Genomic DNA, 24,182 nt, shown 5'->3' with positions numbered 1-24,182 from the left:
ATAGAAACCAAAAGCATATGTCTTTAGTTGTCTTCTTCCCTTGCCCTCTCCTCCCCCTGACCTTTGTCATAGGCAGGCCTTGTGTCTACTGTAAAAATCAAACCTTGGGTTTCTGTGATATTTTGGTGGCTGCTGCCATATACTATGTGGCTAGCTCAAGTCACAGTCTCTTGTATCAGTCATGTATGCATTAAGACTCCCCAGGGGTTTATAATGCATGTTAACACTAAAGGACTGGAAATCATTGCCGAGCATAGTACTAGATTTTCCAGTGCCTCATGCTCTTGGTTATAATTTTTCTTTCTCTCTTATTGTCTTAAGGTGGAATTTCTTTAGCCTCTCATATGTTTGTCAGTAATACTCCCATATTCATGGCTCTGTCACTGTTGTTACCTTACTGGATTGCTCTTTGCTGTGTGTTTAAATACATATCTTAACAGCTGTGGAAATCTCTGGTTTACATGTGACAAATTGACCTGGCCCCACTCAGAAAAGCCGATACTTTTCACTCTTCTTTTCTTTCTGGGCCAAATCCTTGTCTGCTTTTCAGTATAACTGCATGATGTGTTCCTGTGTGTATTTTATCTAACTGTGTTCCAGTGCTATCGGTAGATGCTGCGTATCTGAGTATGTTACACTTTGTTCCTCCCTAAAGAGACATCATCATTTCATGCCAAGTTTGAAATGCTGATCTCCTAGCTTTTAGAACCTGAATCCAGGAGATAAGTGCTAAGAAGCTCTTTCTTGCAATCTTTTTCAGATCAAAAAAGTCTCATGTTGGGAGCTCGCTTTGAGCTTAGCCTATGTCTAGTTTTGTCTTGAAACAGTTTCTGTAGTTCAGAGGAATTGCAGCGTAGTACACAGGTTAAGGAAATGGGGCTCTTTATATCAGCCATCTTTAAATCAGGACTCTCGGTTTCTATTTCCAATTCTGTTACTGACTTATAAAGTTGCCTCTATTTTATTCACCTATAAGATGTTAGTAGCAACTCTTTGCACAGGTGTTTTGAGGCGTGCCTACTTAATATTAATGAATTAGTAACTATCAGATCATTTGATGAAATGGCAAACGCAGAGTATTTTTCTTACAGGATAAGGCATACCACCTTCCACCTACTGACCAGCCCACTTGCAGGTAGATCTAGGGCAGTGGTTTTCAAACTTTTTTCATTTGTAAACCCCTAAAAAACTTTGAATGGAGGTACTGACCCCCTTGAATTGTAAGTGTTGATATTCACATACTTTTGACAGATTATAGTCATCTCTCGCGGATCCCTTAGATATAGTCTGCGGACCCCTAGGAGTTTACAGATCACAGGCTGAAAACCATTGATCTAAAGAATATTCCATATTCATACCTCACCAAACAGGTTGCCTTTCTTTTGTCCCATCTCCACAAACATCCTTCTTTGAATAGCACCTCCCTGAATGTCGCCTATGTCTATAGATCCTGGAGCTGAATATAAAATGCATTGAGTAGGATATGTGATGAAGACATTTTACAAAGGGAAAGCAGTTTCACCAGTGAATTCTTTCCCTTTTCTTGCAGGACCAGATCAAATTGAATGCTTTTCATTTGCCTCTTCCTTTTACCTGTCACCCTCTCCCCACCCCTACAAAGAACACTTTTTCTTTTCTATTTTCTTCCCTTGCAGTTTAAATAATCTCTCAGTCCTTGTCCTCTTTAAATTGCACTATCCCCATGTGCCTACTCATTCAATTTCTTTTTCTGTGGGCATACTTTGGAGCAAAGATTATGCCCTTTTATACTCCTGGTTGCATGCCACTGTTGTTCAATTGAGAGGCAGCTTTTTGGAAAGAGAAGGAACAAACAGTGTCTAATAAGCTGTGAACTGTGTGTAGCAAGTATTTGGAAATGGCCCTGGGTAACATTTGCAAAAATCTTGAATTAACTCTACATAACTATGAAGAGGTTGTTTCTATGAAACAGGTTGCGAAACGGCAGTTGGTATGTGTGGACCAAAGAGGAAGATGTCTGTAATTTGGCCTCCTGTCACCTACCCCCCAAAAAGGGAAAAAAGATCTGATTAAAGTTCAGAGTGGAGCTGTAAATAACAGGGGCATAGTAAGTGCAGCTTAGAGTTAGATGAAAATATTAGCTAGCAATTAAATGCTAACAGGTATCGTAAATGATGAAAGTCTTTACGTCGACACGCAGGAGGTCTGTATTGGAGCTGAGACGTGAATACCAGAGTTAGTGTGTCACACTGCAGAGTTCATGGAAAACAGAAGGGCAGTGTCCCCCTAAGTCAGTAGAAAGCCTCAATAAAACTAGGAGGTGGTTAACCTCAGACAGTAAAAGTCTCTTGATGCACTGAGCCAACAGTCAACAAATTCTGTTAAACACACGCCGTGCTATTAACAGTATTCATCTTTCAGGTCAGATTATGACGACTGGAGACCAGCGCTGGCCAGTTTGCTTCAACCTATCCCGTTCCCCAAAGAGTAAGTTCATAACAAATGAATGGTTATAGAGTTTCTCTCATTGTTTTAAGGTGACATGTCTTACGTCAGTTAGACTTTGTGATAGGGGAGACGTTGGCTTTGGACAAGTCAAACTGCATGTAGCACCAGGCCACAAACGGTGGTGGGGTACAAAAAATCGTTCTTCCTTCTGACTTCCCTATTTTTCAAGGCAGTCCTGAAGGGAAAAGGCTAACTGGATAAAGAATACAAATGGGGGGATGGGAAAAGCAAGCGACTTGCTGGACCGAGGCATCTTACAGACCTGGTGAAGTCTTCAACTGTTCGTATTATAGTGTTTGGATTAAGTGAAGATGCTGCCCTGTCACCTCAGGAGCAATCAGGCTCCCTCAGGAACCTATTAATGAGCATCAGTGTTTATAAAATGCAAATCTCCCAGGACAAACATTAAAGTCTTTAATTGTACAAATTGCTGGCTTATCATGCCCCCCCAGTGACCTGGTGCCTTGCAGCGGAGAGGTTTAACTCCTCGGTGCCAGGCTACCTGGGCTACAGCAAGGCAGTGACATCATTTACCCCAGTCAAACTTCCCAAGGATCCCATGGGGGAAAGTAAATCAGTACCATGATGCAACAGACTTTATCGAATGACCATTAATTGCTTTGCTGATGTACACTGCTAATTAGCTGTGCAGTGCAATTAAAGAATGCACCTGGTTCATTGACGTATCTAAAATCCTGTTTACAAATGTAATTTCCATGCCTAACTCCTAAAGTCCTTTACTCACTTTCCACTAACATAGACCGCCCATGGAGGTTAATGAGAATTGTGCCTGACTTCGGCCTCATTAAAAAAAACTAAGATGCCTTGTGTACATGCTCATTATTACCAGCTGGATGAATGGAAGGGTTTTTAATTGTGGTCTGTCCAGACATACTATCCTGTTCATGTCATTTAGGCAGTAGTTGCTTGGTGTGTTTATGGAAATAATTTGGAAAGAAATGCAAAAAAAAAAAAAAAAAAATTCTTATAGCTTTCTGCTTTTTATTTTAGGGCTCTTGCACATGAGAAATTCACAAAGTAAGTGTGTGTTTACTTAAACTACCTTTTGGAAACAAGTCTGTGCTAGCAAAGACCTGTCATTCAGTATCATATCTCCAACACCTTTGTCCGTCGCGGTCTGAGAACATGGTTTTTAGCAATAAAGTTGTGTGGTTTACTTTGGAATTTACTGCAGCAACAAGAGTCCAAGGGCTAAAGACATTTGATACCAACAGAATTTACAAAACTGTTTGTCACTGTAGATCACTGAAAGCTTTCCTAGCCTATTTTAAATAGGCACCGTCCTTGGCAATTGCCTTTAGACCTCATGCTTCCTTCCTGTAAAAGCTGTTCAGCTTGTTTCTCTGTAAACTGCGTAAAGATATAAATCATTTAAAGCGTAATGCAAGGGAAATGTGACACCTGCACGAATTCTCTGGCCAATCAGCTGTTTTCTTTTGTCTCTTTTAAGGGAGCTGAAATATGTGATTCAGAGATTTGCAGAAGACCCAAGGCAAGAGGTGAGCCTTTCCAGTATAAGTAGAGTCACAATCGAAGGGACTGTGAGTGTATTTGTCAAAACGTTCTTGCGTTAAATAGCACATCCCCAAACACTGTGTAATTCTTAGTCTACTGCCCTTGAGTCACCTCGCGAGCTAAAATGCATTCAAAACATAGGCTGCCTTATTACGAATGGCTTCTTGCCTCATGTATAAACATGCACTCCGCCCTGTTTGTCTGAGATTTGGTGATGTCTCTGCTTTGAAGTAAACTGCAACCAGCAAGAATTATTTTCCTTTTTTCTGTCGAATCCCTGTAGGCTTTTCCTTCTCCCTTGAAAAGAGTAAAGCAGCAAGCTCTGGATCCTGTCATTTCCCAAATGACAAGTTTTGCCATAGCAGCATTTCAGTTTCAGTATGCGCAAATGACCATGGGTCTCCTGAATTAAGAGGAAAAAGGGGGAGGATGTTACTGGAATTAGTGCATAGCTATTGCTTCATGACAGCTGACTGCTTCACAGCCACATGTGTAACTTTTTAACATAATCAGCTACAGCTGAGTGGGATTGGGCCTCTCATCTCCATTAATTTTCTATATCAGCACAAAGTGAAACAAGATACCACAGAAGTGCAGGCTGGGAGTGGGCTGAACCTGCATTACAGTCATTACCCAGAATTTCTGACAAGCTCTGCTTTAGATTTCGTGGGCCAAACTTTGGTGTAAGCCCCTGATCTCCAATAGAGTTATGCTGCAAATGAATTTGGCCCTGGATGGTTACATGTCTAATTGAAAGCTAATTGGCACCATCTCCCCCAAATCAAAAAGCTAAAATAAAAAAACTGTTCATTGAAAAACAGAAGTTTTATAACTGTAACTGTGTGCCCTCCTGGCTGCTCCACAACAATCATAGAATCAGAAAATTAGGGTTGGAAAGGACCTCACAAGGTCACATCTAGTCCAGCGCCCTTCTCAAACCAGGACCAGCCCCAACTACATCATTCCAGCCAGGGCTTTGTCAAGCCAGGCCTTAAAAACCTCCTAGGATGGAGACTCGACCACCTCTCTGGGTAACCTGTTCCAGTGCTTCACCACCCTCCTAGTGAGAGAGGTTTTCCTAATATCCAACCTAAACTTCCCTTGCTGCAGCTTGACATCATTGCTCCTTGTTTTGTCATCTGCCACCGCTGAGAATAGTCCAGCTCCAGCCTCTTTTAGAACCACCCTGCAGGGAGTTAAAGGTTGTGATCAAATCCCCTCTCAGTCTTCTCTTCTTCAAACTAAATAAACCCGGTTCCCTCCGCCTCTCCTTAGAAGTCACGTGCTCCAGCCCCCAAACTATTTTTGTTGCCCTCCGCTAGACCCTCTCCAACTTGTCTACATCCTTTCTAGAGTGGGGGGCCCAAAACTGAACACAGTACTCCCGATGTGGCTTCACAAGTGCAGAATAGAGAGAAATAATTACTTCCTTTGGTCTGCTGGCAACATTCCTACTAATGCAGCCCAGGATGCCGTTAGCCTTCTTTGCAACAAGGGCATGCTGCTGACTTGTATATAGCTGATTGTTCACTGTAACTCCCAGGTCCTTTTTCTGCAGAGCTGCTGCCCAACCAGTCAGCTCCCCAGCCTGTACTGGTGCATGGGATTGTTCTGTCCTAAGTGCAGGTCTTTGCACTTGTCCTTGTTGAACCTCATGAGATTTCATTTGGCCCAATCCACCAATTTATCTAGGTCTCTCTGAAGCCTAGCCCTACCCTCCAACATATCTACTACACCCCGCAGCTTGGCGTCATCTATGTTCTTGCTGAAGGTGCACTCTGTGCCATCTTCCAGATCATCAGTGAAGATATTGAACAAAACCAGCCCCAGAACCAACCCCTGGGGCACTCCATTTGATACCAGGTGCCAGCTACACTTTGAGCCATTGATTACTACCCATTGAGCCTGACAATCCAGCCAGTTTTCTATCCACCTTACAGTCCATTCATCCAATCCCATACCTCTCAACTTGCTTGCGAGAATGCTGTGGGAGACGCTGTCAAATGACGGTATCAAAACAATATAGACCTACAAAGCCTACAATGAAAATTGGTCTTGTGGTTTGGAGTTTGGATTACAAAGCTCACAGCAGCTTGTTTGAACTTGTTTGTGTTGCCAGTTTCTTCCTTCTCCGTTTCTGCGGAAGTCTTTTTATTGGTTTCCTTCCCTCCGTCTATCTGATGAAGTTGCATGGCAGCAGGAAAAATACCAGCATTACATGATTAGAACAAGCAACCCATAATCCAGCCACTTCTGCTTTTTGAACCACACTAGAAACTGAGACACGCACCACGCTGGGGGAGAAGCTCAGAATGTTGCATCTTCTTTACTTTCAAGCAAAAGGAACTGTTCTCAGTGAGGCTCCATGTGGGTAAAGAAAATGCAGAGGGCGATTATAGTTAGTGTTGGAACCCTCCCACCCCTTGTTTATGCTGGGAGTCTGTTGAACGATGCAAAAATAATTAATTTGCCTACAGCTCTGTCAGTAATACTATTAACCCTTCATCCCCCCCAAAGGTGAAAAGCAATCCATCTGCTTTGCAGCATTGCTGCTTTGGGGATGTTGTGTGCTATGCAGGGTATGCTGACAGTGCCGGAGGGAACCCTAATGTTCCAAGTGTCTGCTTTGCTGGGCAGGTCCACTCGTGTTTGCTGAGTGTGCGGGCTGGCAAAGATGGCTGGTTCCAGCTCTACAGTCCTGGGGGCGTGGCCTGCGACGATGACGGAGAACTGTTTGCCAGTATGGTACGTGTCTGCAATAATGTGAGTTTAGCAAGTTCTTTGCAGTAAATAGCCAATATATAGCTCGTGAATGGTAGCTTTGTTCCTGGTTGTTAAAATGTTGACACTGCAAACCGTGACTCAGAATTTGCCAGTAAATTAAAATGATGATATAACCAACTGAAATCTATTGTTCTCCCTCTTAGTGGCAATTTGGCTTATACGCAGACCATGTGGTAACCACAGACCCATCCAGTAGCATTTAAAGATCATCAATTAAGATCCTTAAGGACAATCTAAAGAAAACCCACAAATGGTTTAAAATAACACATAGAACTCCATGTTTCGGCCATGCTGCCTTATTCACGTAATGCCTGAGTGCCCTCATGCTTTTGCACAAACAAACTGTGTTTGCATGCCCAGTGGCTACTTATAAAATACCAGTCTGCTTCTGTGTGCAAAGTGACTAACCACACATGCTTGGTTTTGAAAATTTGGCCCCTTTCCTGGTATTGCATAGTAATTATCTAGCAAGTGTTTTACTGTATATTATCCCAGTGATCTGACTGTTGAGAGAGCAGTCAGCTGAGGGAGCCTGCTCTTGACACCCAGTGCTGGTGTTTTCAGCCTCAGGATTATAATTTAGCATGGGATTTCAAACCAAACAGAAACATTTAAAACAATACATAAAATACGCAGAAACTTGGCATTTCTTGCAGGTTTCGCTGCTTTCATGTTTCCTTTCTTTTGAGAATTGTGATGAGAACCTTGCTTTTCTGGCCTTTCTTGCAACTAAGAGGGGAAGGATGGCCTTGGAGTTAGGGTAGTGGGTGGAAGAGGCCAGAGTTCAGATCCAAGTTCAGGCACACACTTCCCAGATGACCTTGGCCAAATTCTCTGAATTGCACTATGCCTTTGTTCCCCAAGGTGAAGTAAAAGTAACCTCAAGTGTCTTCTAACATTTGTTAATGCTACAGTGAATTGACTTTCAACGGAATCTAGATTCCTAAGACCTTTTAAAAAATGTTACCCATGGGCCATATAAAATATCTGTATGCCTCTAACTATACAGTTACTGAAAATTGAGCTGGTCAGATATCTGAGGAATAGAATTGTGGTCAAATACAGCTCAGTTTCTTCTCTTTATGAACAGTTCTGGCCAATCCCAGCCCCCTTAATTTATTTTAAAAAAAATGCTTAAAGGAAATCACTCCTCTTGAGAGAGCAGTGTGATTTCATGGTGTTTACAAGCACAAGGAGTTGGTTTTCATGAGACAGCCCAAGGCTGCTAATTATACCTTAATATGCAATAATCTGTACTCTTTGCACGGATGTTGATAAATTCTTAAAGAACTACTAACGACTAACTGCAAAGCTTGAAAAACATCCTGTTTAGATGGTTTGTACGCTAACCTCCATGTCAGTACTAGCTTCATTCTTTAGAAAAAATAACAAGGACATTTGTATGAAAGTGAGATCTTTTTGGCTTGGATGTCTCCTCTTTAAAAGGCAATATGAGCAGATGGACACTTAGGAAACAGAGATATTGTGTTCAAGGAAAGTCCTTGCTGATAATGTAATGAAGGAAGAAAAATGATACACTAGCATATGATCAACTCCTTACCCAGAATCATCTTCTACAGTAGGGCTGTTTTCCATGAAGCTTCAGCAAATTTTTAACTCAATCGGGTATCTTGCACTTAATGAAACTCAGGGTGCAGTTCATGGTTTTCCTCTAAAACATCTGAAGCCATGAAATGCTGCACCGTGTGTAGAGTCTGTCTTTTTTTTCCCTCTCCAACTACTCCATAGTGTTCTTTGAACTTTCACACACATACACCCAGACCCGAGTGTGCCTCCGCTCTTACCAAACTCACGCTGTGAAGGGTATGTAAATGATCTAGCTGCTGTGCAGCAGCATTGCTGCTGGCTCCAGGGCTCTGGGTGCGTGCTGTGCCCAGTGTCTGCACAGCTCATCAGAAACTGAGAACTCCTTCGTGCGGCTCTTTCAGGAGTGGGCTGTTGGGTTATTTCTAGTGAAATAGCCACGAGCATTGTATGTGCAATAGCCATGAGCTAAAAATCGTGGATTCTCCCACAGCCCGTTCCAAAAGATTTGTAATGAGAGGGAAAGCATTGCCGTTCTCTATGAGGAGAAGCTAGTTTATGATTGAATTGTCCAGGTGGCTCTGCGCTCCAATCTTTTGTATGCTTATAGTGGGCTATTCCATGATGTTCCCGAGAGGTTTGAGATTGGCCGTAGAATATGGAAACTGGGATGATTAAAAATGAATGAGGGACCAGTGACATCTTTTCTTCCAGGGGAAAACATAAGAAGGAGAAAGCAAAATGTGTCACCTGAATAGTCAGGAATAGGGAAACTCCCCAGGCTGTGGTGAAGCTCAGTACTTTGGGGAAACCTGTCTTTCTCAAGGTGCTGCTGTCTCCCTGTCACAATTGGCCACTTCTATAGATTCACCCCTTGTTTGCTGGGTCAGGTGGCGCTGCTGCTTGTCACCTGTTAAGTCAAGGGTTCAAATCCTGGCAGATCAGTAGCAATAACCAAAAGTTGTTATCTTTTATACAGCCTGATCATAGCACAACCCAGCGTAACCTGAGCTACCTAAAGAGAAGCTCAGTTATGAATGAGCACAAAAACCTGCATTTGAGCTGCTTTTCTGAACTTCTTGATGATTCTTCTAGAGCAGGGCTCAGCCTAGTGGCAGCATTGTTGAAGGAAGTGTGACTGCTATCATGGGCAAAACGGAAGGCTCCTCTTGTATTATCCCTTCGGCTTTGTCATCCATATATTGACAAAGGGCCACTGTCCACAATAAAACTGTCTAAGTGTTGCAAGCTCTGCAGGTTGTGATTGCGTTTTCCCGGGGCTTGTGGCAAAGTTGCCCATGCTGGTTTGACTGTTTGGCAGCACCATTCAACAGTCTTCATCTCTTCTCCTCATACAGGTTCACATTTTAATGGGGTCCTGTTATAAGACAAAAAAGTTCCTGCTTTCACTGGCTGAAAACAAACTTGGACCCTGCATGCTGCTGGCTCTGAGGGGCAACCAGACCATGGTAGAGGTAATGCCTGGTGTAACAATCCAAATATGTTTTGGGAGGGCCATATATTGTCTGAATTCTTTACTGTCCTTCCCTAACTAAGAGCTGCTGGAATTACAGAAGCATTTAGCCAAGTTTAGCTATTGCATAGTCAAGTGAAACTATAGTGGGGGAAGCTATGTTTTTCTCGATTACGTGGTTACCGTGGAATATTGTTGTGCTGCATGAGATACGTGAATGGTGGGGAGTTGTTTTCTTAACTGTAATCAGCCAAAGGTGCCATGACATTCAGTGGGTTTGAACTAAGGAATGGCCAGGATTGCATTGGCTGTGGGTAACAGGGCAAGGAAGGGAGCCAACACCGTCAGTTTGTCCATCGTTTGTCTTGAGTGATCCTTTCCCTTTAGTGTCACGCTTGAATTACTCCTGGTTATCTTAGGCACAATCTGGAAAGATGTTCCTCTGGTTTTTTTTCTTGTCAGGGAGGCTGTATCTTATCTGAGGAATTGTTGAGACCCATCACTGTGATAGTTTTTCTAAGCTGCCTTCTCCCTCCTCCTGCTCTCATGAAATAAATAGAGAAGGGCAGGAGGATTGATGAGTTTTAATAGTCTCTCAAACTCCTCTCATGACACTGCAGATTAGGTGACTGCTTACTCAGAGAAATAGAAATAACCAGGCCGAACTGTCCATCATTAGCTCTTTGTTCTGTGTATCCTCCTCCACTGTCCTGTAAAACAGATCTGACACTCATTATAGGAGGGGGGAGGAAGCTGTAACAGCCACAGTAACCAGGAGGAATTTTGGTCTTGCAGCTGATGGGGCAGGATTAACACAATGCTAGGGCTGGGGTTTCAAAGGGAGATGCCAGGCATCATGAGAAATGAATGGACTGTGTCACTCTCAGACTCTAGCTATCTGATACCCCTCCTGCATGTCAAAACAAATCATGCTGCTGTCTAGTTCAGCAGTGTGAGAGAGGCTGAAATACAGGCTGCAGGACAGAACACAACTTTTAAGGACATTTGGATGTCCTTCATGACTTGGATATATACACATCTAGCCCAAATCTCCATCCAGCATTAAGAAATGGGACGTATGGCTCGCATGTTCGTAAAGAACATTTGAAACTGCATCGGTGCAAACAGCTTCCTGGTAAAACCATGCATGTTCAGATCTACATTTATGTGCCCCACTGTACATAGCCAGTGCATGGATTGTTTTTCTTGCACTGTTAGTGCTGTGGGTGCCTGTTGGAGAAGGCTCCTTTGGAAATGGTGCCATGTGGTTTGGTTTAAGAGGAAATATGCGGTGAATTGGCAGGTAGCAGGGCTTTTATTTGTTTTATTATCTTACTTCATTTACTTTCAATCACAGTAACTCCCTATATTTTATTCCCTTCCAGTGATAAGGGGGTATACTGTGCCACATGAGTCTTGATGCAGATACTTCACAACTTTTCAAGCTTGAATTTAATAGTTTAAAATAGATTATTTTTAACACCAAAAAAAATCAGTAAAAAGATGGAAAGAGAACCAGTTAAATAATTATAAAGCAGCACCAGTGAGGAAATGAATGGCTGAAGGGAACAGCCACTGAGGAACAGGCTGGATGGGCACAATTTCAGGGATTGAAAGTCACTCTTTAGCTAAGGTTAATGCATTTTAGGGTCAGAACAGATCATTAGATTATCTAGTCTGATTTGCCTAACACTGACTGTCAGATTCCATTGATGGCTGTTGTAGCTAGTTTGGGGCATTCACTGCCATCAGAGCTTTCAGAAGAAATTAAACACAAAGCTCCAATCCGAATGTTCTTCTCTTTCATTGTGCTGCTAGATTCTTTGTTTGATGCTGGAATACAACATCATTGACAACAATGACACACAACTCCAGATCATCTCTACCCTGGAAAGTACGGACGTGGGAAAGAGAATGTATGAACAGCTGTGTGACAGGCAGAGGGAGTTAAAAGAACTGGTATGTTGCCCTGCACGCAATATTGTCATAGCACATAGCGGTCTGGACTCTCCAGAAATGGAGGTACAAAGGAAAGGCAACCAGGGTGTGAAATTCCCGATGAACAACAGGATGGGAACCGTAATCGGAGGATTTTACTGTACATGTGTCCGTTGTGTGATATTTATTCATGTGTTTGATCACATATAATACTCCTGAATGATATTCAAAACCTGTTAAGGATCAGTGTAAAGATCAATGGGAGGATTTAACTATATTCAGCTTGTCACTTCCTGTTACCCTTTTACATAAGGGTGACTTGTGGGTGCCAAGACAGCCTGGCATTCCTCAGTGCTTTGGCATCCACATCATTTTCTTTTCAAGATGCAGCTTTTGGGCACCATTCAAGCCTCAGTTAGGGCCGGGGCTATACTAAATAGTCTGGTGAGTTGGTGAGATTGTGGGTTAAAATAAAGCTGGCTAATGAGTTCCACATCTCAAACTTCCTGAAGAAGGGTGAGATTTACAAATTCAAGGGGGATCTGTTTCACAGCCTACCTCCCATTGCACATATACCCCTCTCTCTTCCCCACCCCTCATGTCCTGGAACAGAACAAGCCTGGATTAACTGTGACTTATATAAAATAAAATAAGGCCTCTATCCCTGTTCATACTCCTAACACAATACCCCAGGAGTATTTCAGTTAGGGTGAGACTGGCTGCATGGTGCCTTATTAAACCCAGATTGAAAGTCATTCTGCAGTACACCAACCGGTTGAGTAAAAGACTGCCCTCAGCAGCAGCAAGCCTGTCTTTGTTCCATTGCTTAGGAAACTGAGGAAAAGTTTAATTAATGCAAAAAAAAAAAACTGGGCAAGCTGGTGGGAGGATTGGCAGGAAGCTTAGGAAGTTGGGTAGGGTTTGCTCTGGCCCTGCACTGGATGATGTCTCACCTGTGGAACAACAGCCTGGATAACCAAATCATGTTTTGTGTTACAGCAGAGAAAAGGCGGCCCCACACGGTTAACACTGCCATCCAAATCCACAGTAAGTTCATCTGAATAGTAAATGCAAAGGTGTGTCAGTCCAGTACACAAGGAGGAACTGACACGATAGCTTTGTCGGTTTCAAAAGGGGGAGTGGTCGGGTGTTTCACCAACTTGTTGACAGAACCAGGGGCTCCACAGGGAGGGCAGACTTCCACTCTTAGCTCTGCAGGGTGGTTTGCAAAGCCAATGTGAGCATCCGGTTGCCAGGTTTATACTTGTGCTCATATTTGGAATTTATGGCAGAATCCAATTTGACAGAATTTTACAGAAAACTGGAGCAAACATCTAGTCTAGTTCTGGATCTTACATATTAGTTTGAAACTGGCTATCATAGTCAGCTACACAGTCAGTGGACAGGCTGCGTCCACTGAAGTGAGTTCATTGACCGGAGCGTCATTTGAATCTCAAAGCTGAAATGGGAGGCGGGCGGTAAACGGGTAATCTGGGTTCAGTCTGACAGTGAATCCCGCATTGTTCGTAATCGTATGCATGGTCAGAAGATTCTGCGTTTTCTAGCCCCACGTTTCCAGGATGCATGAGGCAATCCCACCACAAGCATTTAGCTGTTTGCCAAGCAAACAGAAACCTTTCTTTGCCACGCTTTCTTACTGTAAACAAGTGGCTTAGTTGTGCAACTCTTGCTGGTTAACAGGACCGGTGGTGCTATGCAGATGCTTGCAGACTTACCTGCCTTAAGCAACATGCTATTTGCTTTCAGGATGCAGACCTCGCTCGCCTACTGAGCTCGGGATCCTTTGGAAATCTGGAAAACCTCAGCCTGGCCTTTACCAATGTAACGAGTGCCTGCGCTGAGCACCTCATCAAACTGCCTTCACTCAAGCAGCTGAACCTGTGGTCAACTCAGGTATGTGGTTTGCAGACAGAGACACAGAGAAGGAACCAACACTGACTAATTCCGAAATCGCAGGTTACGTCAGCTGGCGCACATGTGAAGAGACCTGTGTAGCATGTATTTGCCTTCAGCCTAGTTTTACATGCTGTTTTATGGTTTTACTTGATCAGGGGTGCCATTTTCTTTATAGAGGGCACTTTTTCGTCCTACAGGCTAAGTGCTGCATTGGAAAGCTCTGCAAATATTTTCTTGAATGCTGAAATGGATTTGCTGTTATGTCACACCTCTTCAGCGATTGTGACTTGTAGACAGTTGAGTGGTTCAGTTTGATTTTGCTGAAACCACATTTTGAAGTGGATTGTTACTTTGTCCTGGATGTGCTTTTGCTCTCATCCAGTTAAGGGAAATAAATGATTCACAATTTCAGTAATCCAGGCCGCATATAATATTCAAGGCAACTGTAGTGAATCACCAGCAAATTCTGATAAATCCAGTATTAAAAAAAATAAGAAGAAAGAAAACCCAAATATCAGGACTCTACAGTCTGCTTTTGGTTATTTTGTAAGCTAAAAGAGGAAAAATTTATTGAAAAACTATTCAGAAATTAATCAGAAGAGCTCTTAAGCCCTTTTTTTGCCCCTACGTTTGCTTGAGTAGTCTTATTTTTCCTAACATTATTACCACCTATCATAGTGGGATTGCTTTGCAGCATGGCCCCAAGAATCCTTGTCTTCAATGATTTAGCTATTTTGTTCCAAAGAGTTTTGCAACCCACAGATTTTGTGTGCTGGGGGAAGTGGCACATTCAACATTATAGAAAAAGTTTCACCCAAATTTGCAAATGTTTTGATTTGTGATTTCTGGAGCTGTTCCTTGCTCAAAATGAGAGGTTCCGTTTTTAGAAGAAAATGCTCACTTTTTTTGTTAAAATTATCCCATTTTTATTGCGAACAGCTATTGCATCATTTAGCTTTTGATTTTGAAGCAGTTATGGTTCCTCTTAGCTTATAGAAATTAAATGGGTCAGTAAGACAATTAGCGGGTCATTGTTCTTTTCACCAAAGCAGCTAATCGGTGCAAGCTGTGATGATTTTTTTTATGATGGGGTTGAGAGCTGGCTGAGACTGTTTACCCATTTTACACGGGCTATGTGGGAACTGTCCCAGGTAAGGGCTAAATTCCAAGGAGAGAAGCCAGTGGGAGGAAGGATGCAGAGTTGTGGCTCTGGCTAGAAAATTGGTTGTGACCTTGGACCAGCCACTTACTCTGTCTGCCATCTCTGAAACATGGAGGATAGCATTTCTTCCATCGTTCTGTCATGTGAGAGGATGACTAATCTGGGGTGTGGTATTGAAGTTTCGGGTACAGCCCTTGCTCCAGACATTCCCTCGTCCCAGCAGAATTACTTGCTAAAAGATGTTGTGCGTGTTTTCTAACTGAGCTTGCTTGTGCCCCACAGTTTGGAGATGCAGGTTTGCGGCTTCTCTCTGAACACCTCACCATGCTGCAAGTGCTCAACCTGTGCGAGACTCCCGTCACAGATGCCGGGCTGCTGGCACTTAGTTGTAAGTGTTCAAAATAGACTAGAGGGGGAACGCATATGGGCTCAAACAGAAGGACTGCAGTGCTGCCATAGAAACTTTGCAGCAGTGGCTAGAGAGTCCAGGGTCTCATCCACATTAAAATTTCCTCCAAAGGGCAAAGTATGTCCAGATTTAGTGGTGAAAGTCAGCTCCAGGTGCAGAAAACCAGACCTGGATGTGAACCACCTGAACTCTTGAAACAGGCATTCAGTTGGTCATCCCAGCCTGGCTCCTCCTCCTCTTGTAGCAATATCTATGTAATTCACTCCTGTCTTGTGGTCTGATCCAACTGTCTCAGAGCTGTGAGGCTTCTTTTATGTTCCTTACTGTGGATATGTGGGGACATCTTGGGGCACAAGTTGGCATGTAGAAAAAAAACATTACAAGTCAATTGGAGAGCTTAGCTGATTGCAAGGGAGGTTAGTATTGCCTGTATTATACTGTTCCTACATTTTGGCAGGTGAGACCCCTGCTCTTTTTATTTATAAATATTTGAGGTAAAAAGAAGAACAAAGGTTAATGGAACCAGGAGGAGAAACCTCCCTGCTGGATAGGAGAGCCCAGAGTGCATGTAGACAGGAAAAAGAAGAGATCACTGCTGTGCCTAGATCAGCACCTTTTCTGCATAGTGTGAGCGCCAGCGCAGTGAGGACTGACATTATTCAGAATGCCGTACAGGCAATCCATGGTCTTAGGCATATAAAGGCTTCAATTCAGGAATGTGTTTGAATTCCTAGAAGTCAAATGGAAGTTATGCCCAGGCTTAAAGTTGAGGGCTGTTCTGGAATCGGGACATTTCCTTGAGTTGGGGTCAAAATGCTGATTCCTTCATCTGCTGTTGATGTACTTTATTTCATGCAGCCTGGTACTGAGAGCTGTCCCTTCATCAAAACTTTTTGGGTGTACATTATTCAATACATGGGCTTGAAATGTTACAGGTCTGCACCATGCCCATAAATATATTTTCTTTTTCAGCTATGAAAAGCCTGTGTAGTCTAAATATGAACAGCACCAAGCTTTCAGCAGACACTTATGAAGATCTCAAGGTATTTCAATTCATAAATTGTGTTTTAAGAACTGAGAAGTGTCCAGTGAATACTGCTAGTGTCATGTGATGATACATTATGCAAAGAAAATAGGATGTTCTGTAGCCAGCCTTAGGCCATCATAATGTTACCACAGAAGACTCATACAGTCTTCTGCTTAGAGGGGTGATGGGAGGGTTGTAGTGGTGTAGCTGGGATGGTCCAGGGAACATGCAAGAATTGGCTGGTGATATCTTTTACTAGGCTAACAGTGGTTGGGAGAGAAGTTAGACAAGCTTTTGGGCACAAAATATTCTTGCTCAGATGTGGGAAAGAAACCGATTCAGCCCCAGTTGAATAGGTAAAACAATGACTGTTGTTTAACTGCATTCTGTAAATGAAAATAGTCACTTAAAGCAGGGGAAGAATACAGTAGCGTTTTTGGTCCCCATCCTTGGCCAGTTAGCACGGCAGTCTTGCTTGAAGAAAGTAATGTTCTGTAGTTCCACAGCAATGGAGAAACAGTGGATTTGGGAGTCCAAGGCAAAGTTCAGATATTTGTTTGTCTGGTTGAAGCATCTACAAGCAGAGTCTGACAGACTAAGGTTTGCATCGCATACGGCATATTGTGTAGCCTAAACTGTCTTTTGTCTGGACAGGGAGAGGATGGGGTTCATTCTGGTGAAACTTGACCACAGAAATTGCACACAGGTTCCGTGTTTACTGACTCTGTATTAGGTTCCACATCCAATCTGCTGATTAAATGAGCAAAAGTTGACTTCCTACTTCCAGCAGCTCTCATGCCAACCGCAGTAACGATTTTTTGGAATGAAAATGATGTAGGTGAATGCAGCATATGGGGAGGGGCTATCATCTAGGGACCATCTGAAATGTAAAAACTGATGACGACTTTGTGTGGACTTTTTCTTCACTTGGGTCCTAAGTGAGTCATATGCCCAGAGTCTCACTTTGCAAACCCAAATACTCAAAGTGAAATTCTGCATTACACTGACTTTGACGATACAATCCGAGATTGACTCAGGCTGCTCAAAGAGGTCACAGACCTGCATTGAATTTCAAACTCAAGACAGGTCCTGAAACTTTACATTTAGCTGGCATTTGAGATTCACTGCAAATGCATGTCCTTGATTGCTCCCTAGAGTGAGAGCTCTGCTAGGCTGGTAGCGTGTTTCAGGAACAGCATTTGTAAGTACATGCATATGAATAGCTCATTTGCATTGGCATTAACACAGTTGCACTTGCATGAGGTACTTTCCTAAGCAAATGATTAGTTGTGTGTCCTTTACACACAGAATTGTGATTATTTAAACTCAGGGCTGTCTTCCTGAAATCAAGTGTGTTTAAAAAAATAATTATAGATGGTATTATCTGGTCCTGCACTTGCCCTGGGCCTCCTCCCCCCCACCAATGTTTTCTCTGGTTTTGAACTCACATTTTCCTTATTTGGTTCTCCTCTGCTCTGATGCTGCATCAAAAGACCACACAAGCAGCCCACGAAAGTGACTGTGCAGGGCAAACAGCGACACTTTCTATGTACAAAGTGTCACCAATTACAGCAGATTGAACAAGCCGAAAACGCAGGGCTTTTCTCAAAGGGAAGTGATTTTGCAGCATGTAGCTTGTCCTTGATTGTGTGTTTTGTCAAGAAAAACTATCCAGACCTCCATGCATGTTTCTGACAGAGACCTTTTCTACCATTCTCCTGGTTTCAGTGAGTATTAAACACACAAGCCAGTATAGCAGGGATGACATTTCCTCTCCACTCTGGCCTCAACCCCACCAAACATACTCGAACATACACACAGGCAGGTTCAACCAGATGATAAATTATCACTCACTGGAGTCGTTCTTGCCTAATGGAAAAATTATTTGCTGACAGTGTCTCCCTCTCATCAAAATACATGTGTGCATAAATCTAGCTTTGAGGTAAATATTCTTCTTATGAACTTAATCAGCTTGGTAGTGCCCTAATCTAATTAAATGTGTTTGTTTTTGGACAGTTGTACCATTACAGAAAGAGGACTTGGGAACCCAGTTGATAAGTAATAGTACAAAGAACCTAAATATGGTCTAATTTACATTTGAATAAGTCAGGGGTGTTGAGTTCTATGCCATTCCCTTTTACAAGTAATTCAGAAAATCAGGAAGAAGCCAAAAGTTACTAATATTTTCTGGGATCTTTATAATACATGGAGTGGAGAACAATTAGGCTCTGACACAGTGCAGGGGGCTGAGGAAAGAGAGGGCTGGGGAAGCTGGGTCTTGTTATGTGACTGCAGCGTTCTGAGTTGCTATTAAAAGGGTTTTACAGAAACCACCTTTTGCTGCTTGGCACCAGCAGGAAATGAAGAGCAGAGACCTAATCCTGACTTTGCATCATTGTAAACCCACTGACTGAATAGTCATTTCTGGTTTATCCTGGAGAGTCTTAAGACCAGAGCCAGGTCCCCCGTGCCTCTGAACTTGACTGGCTCATTTCTTCTGGGGAAAGTCCCTGGTGCTTCAAGCTCTTAACGCTGTATTGAGCAAGGCTCCTCCTGCCTGCATTAGGGGCCTATCTGTGTGTTTGCGGTATCAGTTAACATGGTGACTATTTCGTTTCATCCATTATGCCTGTCCTCGCAGTGCCGGCTTGATGCAAACCTTCTTTCAAGTCCTGCAGCCTTATCATTCATTCTAATGAATCTTTTCCCTCTTCCACACAGGCTAAATTACCCAACCTGAAAGAAGTAGATGTTCGCTACACTGAAGCATGGTGAACTCTCTCTGTCTCTGTCTCTGTCTCTCTCTCTCTCTCTCTCTCAGCTCTTGGCAAGAAGAAGAAGATTTTTAAAACAAAACCAAACCCCAGGAAACACCTTTTTGGCTAATACCTGTAGAGCAGTGAGTTTTGGGACTTTGATTCTAGGAGTTGTGGTTGTGAGATAGAGGAGTCGCTTTGTGTGAGGGAGGGGGAACTGAGCGCGCCCAGACCCTGCCTGATTCTTTCAGCTTCGTAATTTCAAAATCAACGTAACTCAAATTGAAAAAACAAAAAAGACTTTGTAGCAGCAAGAGGAAAAAACACCCTTTGTGGATTTACTTTGCTATTGTGTTTTACGACATGTGGAGAAAAAACAAAGAACACGGCCATTTCTTGATATTAATTGGGTTTCTTTGCCTGGGGGTTGTCCATTAGGAGCTCCATCTCCATCATTTTGGCTCCAGGAAAGCCAACCGCAAAGTACCAAGAGAAGAAAAAACAAAACGCCACATGAGTTGCACCTCTCCCGGTGTCCTTGCAGTTGTTATGCAAAGTAATTTTGTTGTACATAAGATTTACATAATGCACCTATTTAAGAAAATGGTTCACAAATTACAGGTCTGGGACCTGTCTTTTATTTATGAATTGTTAATTCTTTTACCCTTTTTTGCGTATAGTACTGTATAAACTAGTTTGCTGTCTTGTTGTTGTTGTTATTATTTTTTAAAAGGAAAGCCCTCCTTGACGAATTGCCTTTTAGTAATGCATACTGTATTATAACCTCTCTCTGTCGGAGCATTCACCCTGTTGCATTTCTGATTTCAAAATGCCTCAGATGTCATCTAGTCAGAAGGAAAAAAAAATACATGTATAAAAGAGGGCAAGGGTGCCGGGGTGGGAGAGGCAAAGAGATGCCTACGAGTCATACATCTCCTTCTGGAAAGACTGAAATCTTTCTCTAGTTCTTTTTAGACCCTGTCAGGTGTAGGGGTTTGGGAGGTAGGGAACCCGGATTGTTTGTTTTACTAATGGGATATTTACAATATTTGTAGATTTCACGAGTCGCCTCAGTTGTTTTCTGTTTACGTCCAATATTTCAAACTCAAGTTCTCCTGCCCCCCGTGCACAAGCCTATTCTTTTGCCCTCTCCCGCCCTCGTCCCTTCCCTTTTTCATCATGCACGCATTGTTTTGCATGTTCCCCTTGGGAGACTGAGAAAATAACATTGTCCCTGATTTGATAGTTCTGCCCTATCTGTAAATGTGACCACTACTTATTTCCAAACCCTTCTCCACAATTGCTTAGAAAATGATTTTTTTTTAATTGTGGTTTGTTTTATAAATATACTGTTGGATTTGTTTTTCATAATGAGCCTTTGTACAGAGCGGCATCTTTTTTTGGTTAATTTTCTCGCTTGGCTTATCACCATTCTTTTATTCTTCAGCACCTCAAGATTTAACATACAGCCAATATAATTTTTTTTATATATAAATATATATATATTTAATCTTATTCAGTGGAAGCCAAGCTTTTTTTGTTTTGTTTTTGTTTTGGGTTTTTGTTTTTTACTTTGTTGCTAGTAGCTAGCCCCTGCCCAAATGTTTTTTAAAAAAACAAAACAAAATGAAACAATTGGTTTAAGTCTTAACTCATGTAGTGTGCCAGATTTTTTTTCCCCTCAAGTCCCAAACTATATGAAAATACAGTGCAAGAAGAAAAAAGAAGAAAAATTATGCCAACCTTTTTCCTTAGCACTATTGCTTTTACCGATGGTTTACTACTCCTGTTCTGTAGCTGTGTACAAAGAGATGTGAAATAATTTCAGGCAAAAATAAACTGTAAGTGAATATCTTTTAGCTGCGTGCTTTGTGCTTTCTTTGAATAAAGCTCTTGTATGAGCTGACGGCATGGGAATATTTTGGGAGGTGCTCGGTACTTACTAGTGAAAAGGGGTGGGACTTGAGCAGTCTGTATTTAATACCCAGCTCCCTCAGTAAAATAATCCTGGTTTGGCCATTTAAATGGCATGCTCACTGAGTCTGGGGCTGGCTTTTACCTAGGGCCCCTTGCACAGTGGGGCTGTGATTTCACCTTGGGGCTTCTGGGCACTTCTGTAATATAAAAATGACACTAATAAAGGTGATGGGCATCAATAGAGGAACCCAAATGGCCAGAACACAACCTTGAAGGAGCTGATGCTTCACTTCCCTTGCTTTGTTTTAGTAGTAGGGGGTTTTCTATGAATACAGTGGCTTTGAAAATCTGAGACCCCCCTGGAGACTGTTCATCCACAAAGCAAGGAGCAATGGCCCTGGCTTCTTCCACAGCCTCCAGGCAATGTCTCCTAAAGTTTAAACCTAGTAAGTTAAGACCTAGGACTCCTGGAGCATGTTGATGAGTGGGAGCATAGTTGAGCCTCTGTGACTGTTCAGTTTTTAAGTTTCCCACTAGGCCTGAATCTCGACCTCTTGAAACATTCCTTGTAGGCATTGAACTGCCACGTCTCGGACCCGCCGGAGATGTGGATTTTGTAACACGTGTACCTTGTCAATAATGCCAAACCTCGTAGCACAAGCCATCAGACAAACCTTTGCAATAGTAACATCAAAGAAAGAGCTCCCAGAAGGGGTGGTGCAGTCACCATCCTTGGAGGTGTTCAAGAGGAGGCTGGACCAGCACTTTGTTGAGCTCATTTGAGCCCAATAACCTCCTGCCCATGGCAAGGGACTGGACTGGATGATCTTACAGGTCCCTTCCAGTCCTTTGATTCTAGGATTCTTACATCCTTCAGTGACGATCGCTTCGGGCTGGATTTGAACTCGTGACTTGCGAGGGGAAAAAGCAATTCAGCCTTGTACAGATTCCTGAGCCAGCCAGCTCCTTAACCTGCGTGTTCCACGCACCATTACCTGGCAAGTGATTCGGGTCAGTCATCCAAAGCGGCGAATGCTGGAAATACTGCGACATTTCCAGATCTAGAGAAGTTCTGATAAGCTTTGGGAAAGCCTCCAGATGGAGCTGCCTGATCCTTTTGGAGGTTTGCCCATTGTCCTTGATAAAACACCACAGTGTGTGGGCAGGGTGCCAGCAAAAACAATGCAACCTTGGCCTCGCAGTAGTGTTTCCAGAGTCTGGACATTTATCCAATCCCCTTTTTCTCCCCCCGCCATTTTTAAACAAACAGGTCTGCTCCCTTCTGCCCCAGTTGTACAGAACATCCACACGCCTTCAGTGTCCTCCAGTCCTTTGCTGAAGCCATTGGAGCCAGGCATAAAAGCTCCTTTATTTTGCAACACAGACAGTAGCATATGGCTGAAGAAAATGCAGCTTTGTAGAACTCTTTCACTCAATCTGGGAAGCACTGGCAGGACAGCAAGAGATCCTCAAAGTGGAAAAATCAGGCTTTCTCCTTGTCCCAATGCAATAAATGGCCCTTTACTTCCATGAGGCGACGCTCAGTCCCTACTCCCAAGATCCAAGAGTCAGTGTCAATGCAAGAAGTGCCAGTCCTGCCATTCCCAAGATGCGCTAAGCCAGCCTGTGGCTCTGACTGTATGCTGTCATGGGTGGGATGGATGGACCAATGCCAAGGAGTAGTACCCAAATCCTTCCCTTCTAGGCTGCTGCACTGACCATGCAGTACTGGCAGGGGAGTAGAAATGTCTTCAGTATCGCACATTTTAAGTGCATAATTTTGAGTGGCTTCCCCTCGCCTAGAGGCTGCTATCATACCTCTGTCTTCTCTTCTGGGGGAGCGCCAAACCAGACAGGAAAAGGGCCTTCTCATTCATCTGGCCAACCTGGCTTCAACGAGTCTTTCTAGGCTCTATGTAAGAACCTCTTTGCCCTAAATCGCCTCCAAATGGCCTGTTGTATAGACCAGCTTTTTTTCTGAGCACACGCTTATCTTACCCCCAGATGAGCCAGTGTCTAAATAAAAATAATAATAAAAAAAACAAGCTAGAGAGATGATGATGTCCTCAGATATTGGTGGTCTTGCTCAGTTGTCAATAGCTATCTCCATGGCCATTGCCATTGGCAGCCAGCCAGTGACAACAGCAAAGAAACACTCTTCGAACTTCCGAGAGATTGCGCCGGCCGAGTTACTGTCTCGTCAATGAAGCAGTCAGAGAGTTGCACGAACAGAATAATAAGATCTGACGTGCTGCACAGCCCTTACGCTGCAGGTTTTTTAAAGGCCTTTCTAGTACTCCAGTCAGCTTCCCTAAAATTCCCTCTGGATGTGGTGCGCTTCCTCCTTCCTTTCCCCTGCCATGTGTTGGTGGTAGGAGCTATTAAAACATCACCAGTTCCCACTTAAGAGGAGTCTATTGCTGCATCTTCCAAGGACCCAAGTGGGGCTGGATGCTAGATCTTCTTCTAAATAGGATTTGAACTATCAATGTGAGTGCATGGGAAGGTCCTGAGCAGTGCCACTGCTGCTGGGCAGTGCTTCTGCACTAACCACCCTGTTTCAGGTGCGGTTACCCTGAAATGAAAGGTTGCATTTGTGCTTCCCTTTGGGTCCTTACTGCTCAGTTAGAAGCAGGGAGTGTGGGAAATTGTGTGCAGTGTTTTGGAAGACCAGGGAATTGTGGCATTTGGGGTTAAACTCCACTTTAGAAAACCTAGGCACCATACCTATTTCCACAACGCATTTCTGTACCAGAGGACAAGCTTAAGAGCTCAGAGCTTCATGCTCAGAGATCAAAAATTGAAGCCCTGAGAATTTGGCCACACTGCGCTGAGCGGGGAGCTCAGACAGAGCGTGTGACCAGGGATGGAGAAGACTTCATGTACTAGGATTTAACAACTCCGCCACTCTTTAACGGGCTCCAGGACTTGTTTCATACTTGTGCTGGATAGGGTGGCAGTTTTGGGTTCTCAACAACAGGTGAGAATGATACTTTTCCCTAGACTTGCCCCACAGACACTCTGGGCCAGGCTTACCCACACTTTTTGGACTGAGTGACACTGTCAGCTGGGTTATGTCAGCATGTTTCAAATGCTTTAAATCCTCTCTAACCCTGCTGGCAGACATGCATGTGTGCTATCTGTCAGCTTTGCCACAAGATGGTTCACACAGCACTTTGGAAATGCAGCTGTGGTAAGGACTGCCTTTTTGGTATGGTACTGGCCACAAC

At 43.2% G+C, this 24,182-nt stretch overlaps 1 protein-coding gene across 8 annotated transcripts in view; it reads left to right on the top strand.

Moving 5' to 3' along the window:
- CMIP (c-Maf inducing protein) overlaps window positions 1-20,894 on the top strand; it is a 196,979-nt gene extending 176,085 nt beyond the window's left edge. For 6 of the 8 annotated variants that reach the window (XM_019505482.1, XM_019505480.1, XM_019505485.1 and 3 more), the window contains 11 exons: window positions 2,401-2,466; window positions 3,499-3,525; window positions 3,959-4,007; window positions 6,661-6,786; window positions 9,711-9,827; window positions 11,645-11,785; window positions 12,764-12,811; window positions 13,532-13,678; window positions 15,126-15,231; window positions 16,225-16,295; window positions 19,001-20,894. In XM_019505482.1, coding sequence (XP_019361027.1) covers window positions 2,401-2,466; window positions 3,499-3,525; window positions 3,959-4,007; window positions 6,661-6,786; window positions 9,711-9,827; window positions 11,645-11,785; window positions 12,764-12,811; window positions 13,532-13,678; window positions 15,126-15,231; window positions 16,225-16,295; window positions 19,001-19,054 — 952 coding nt within the window. In that variant the 3' untranslated portion in view covers window positions 19,055-20,894. The remainder of the gene's footprint in view (window positions 1-2,400; window positions 2,467-3,498; window positions 3,526-3,958; window positions 4,008-6,660; window positions 6,787-9,710; window positions 9,828-11,644; window positions 11,786-12,763; window positions 12,812-13,531; window positions 13,679-15,125; window positions 15,232-16,224; window positions 16,296-19,000) is intronic. The other 2 variants (XM_019505484.1, XM_019505481.1) reach the window with 1 other exon arrangement.
- Window positions 20,895-24,182: the final 3,288 nt, after the last annotated feature.

This window comes from Gavialis gangeticus, unplaced genomic scaffold, assembly GCF_001723915.1.
Source record: "Gavialis gangeticus isolate Ggan-Ray unplaced genomic scaffold, GavGan_comp1, whole genome shotgun sequence".
Classification (NCBI taxonomy): domain Eukaryota; kingdom Metazoa; phylum Chordata; order Crocodylia; family Gavialidae; genus Gavialis; species Gavialis gangeticus.
The sequence above is the reverse complement of the archived record's forward strand: the minus strand, read 5'-3'. Positions and strand labels throughout refer to the sequence as shown.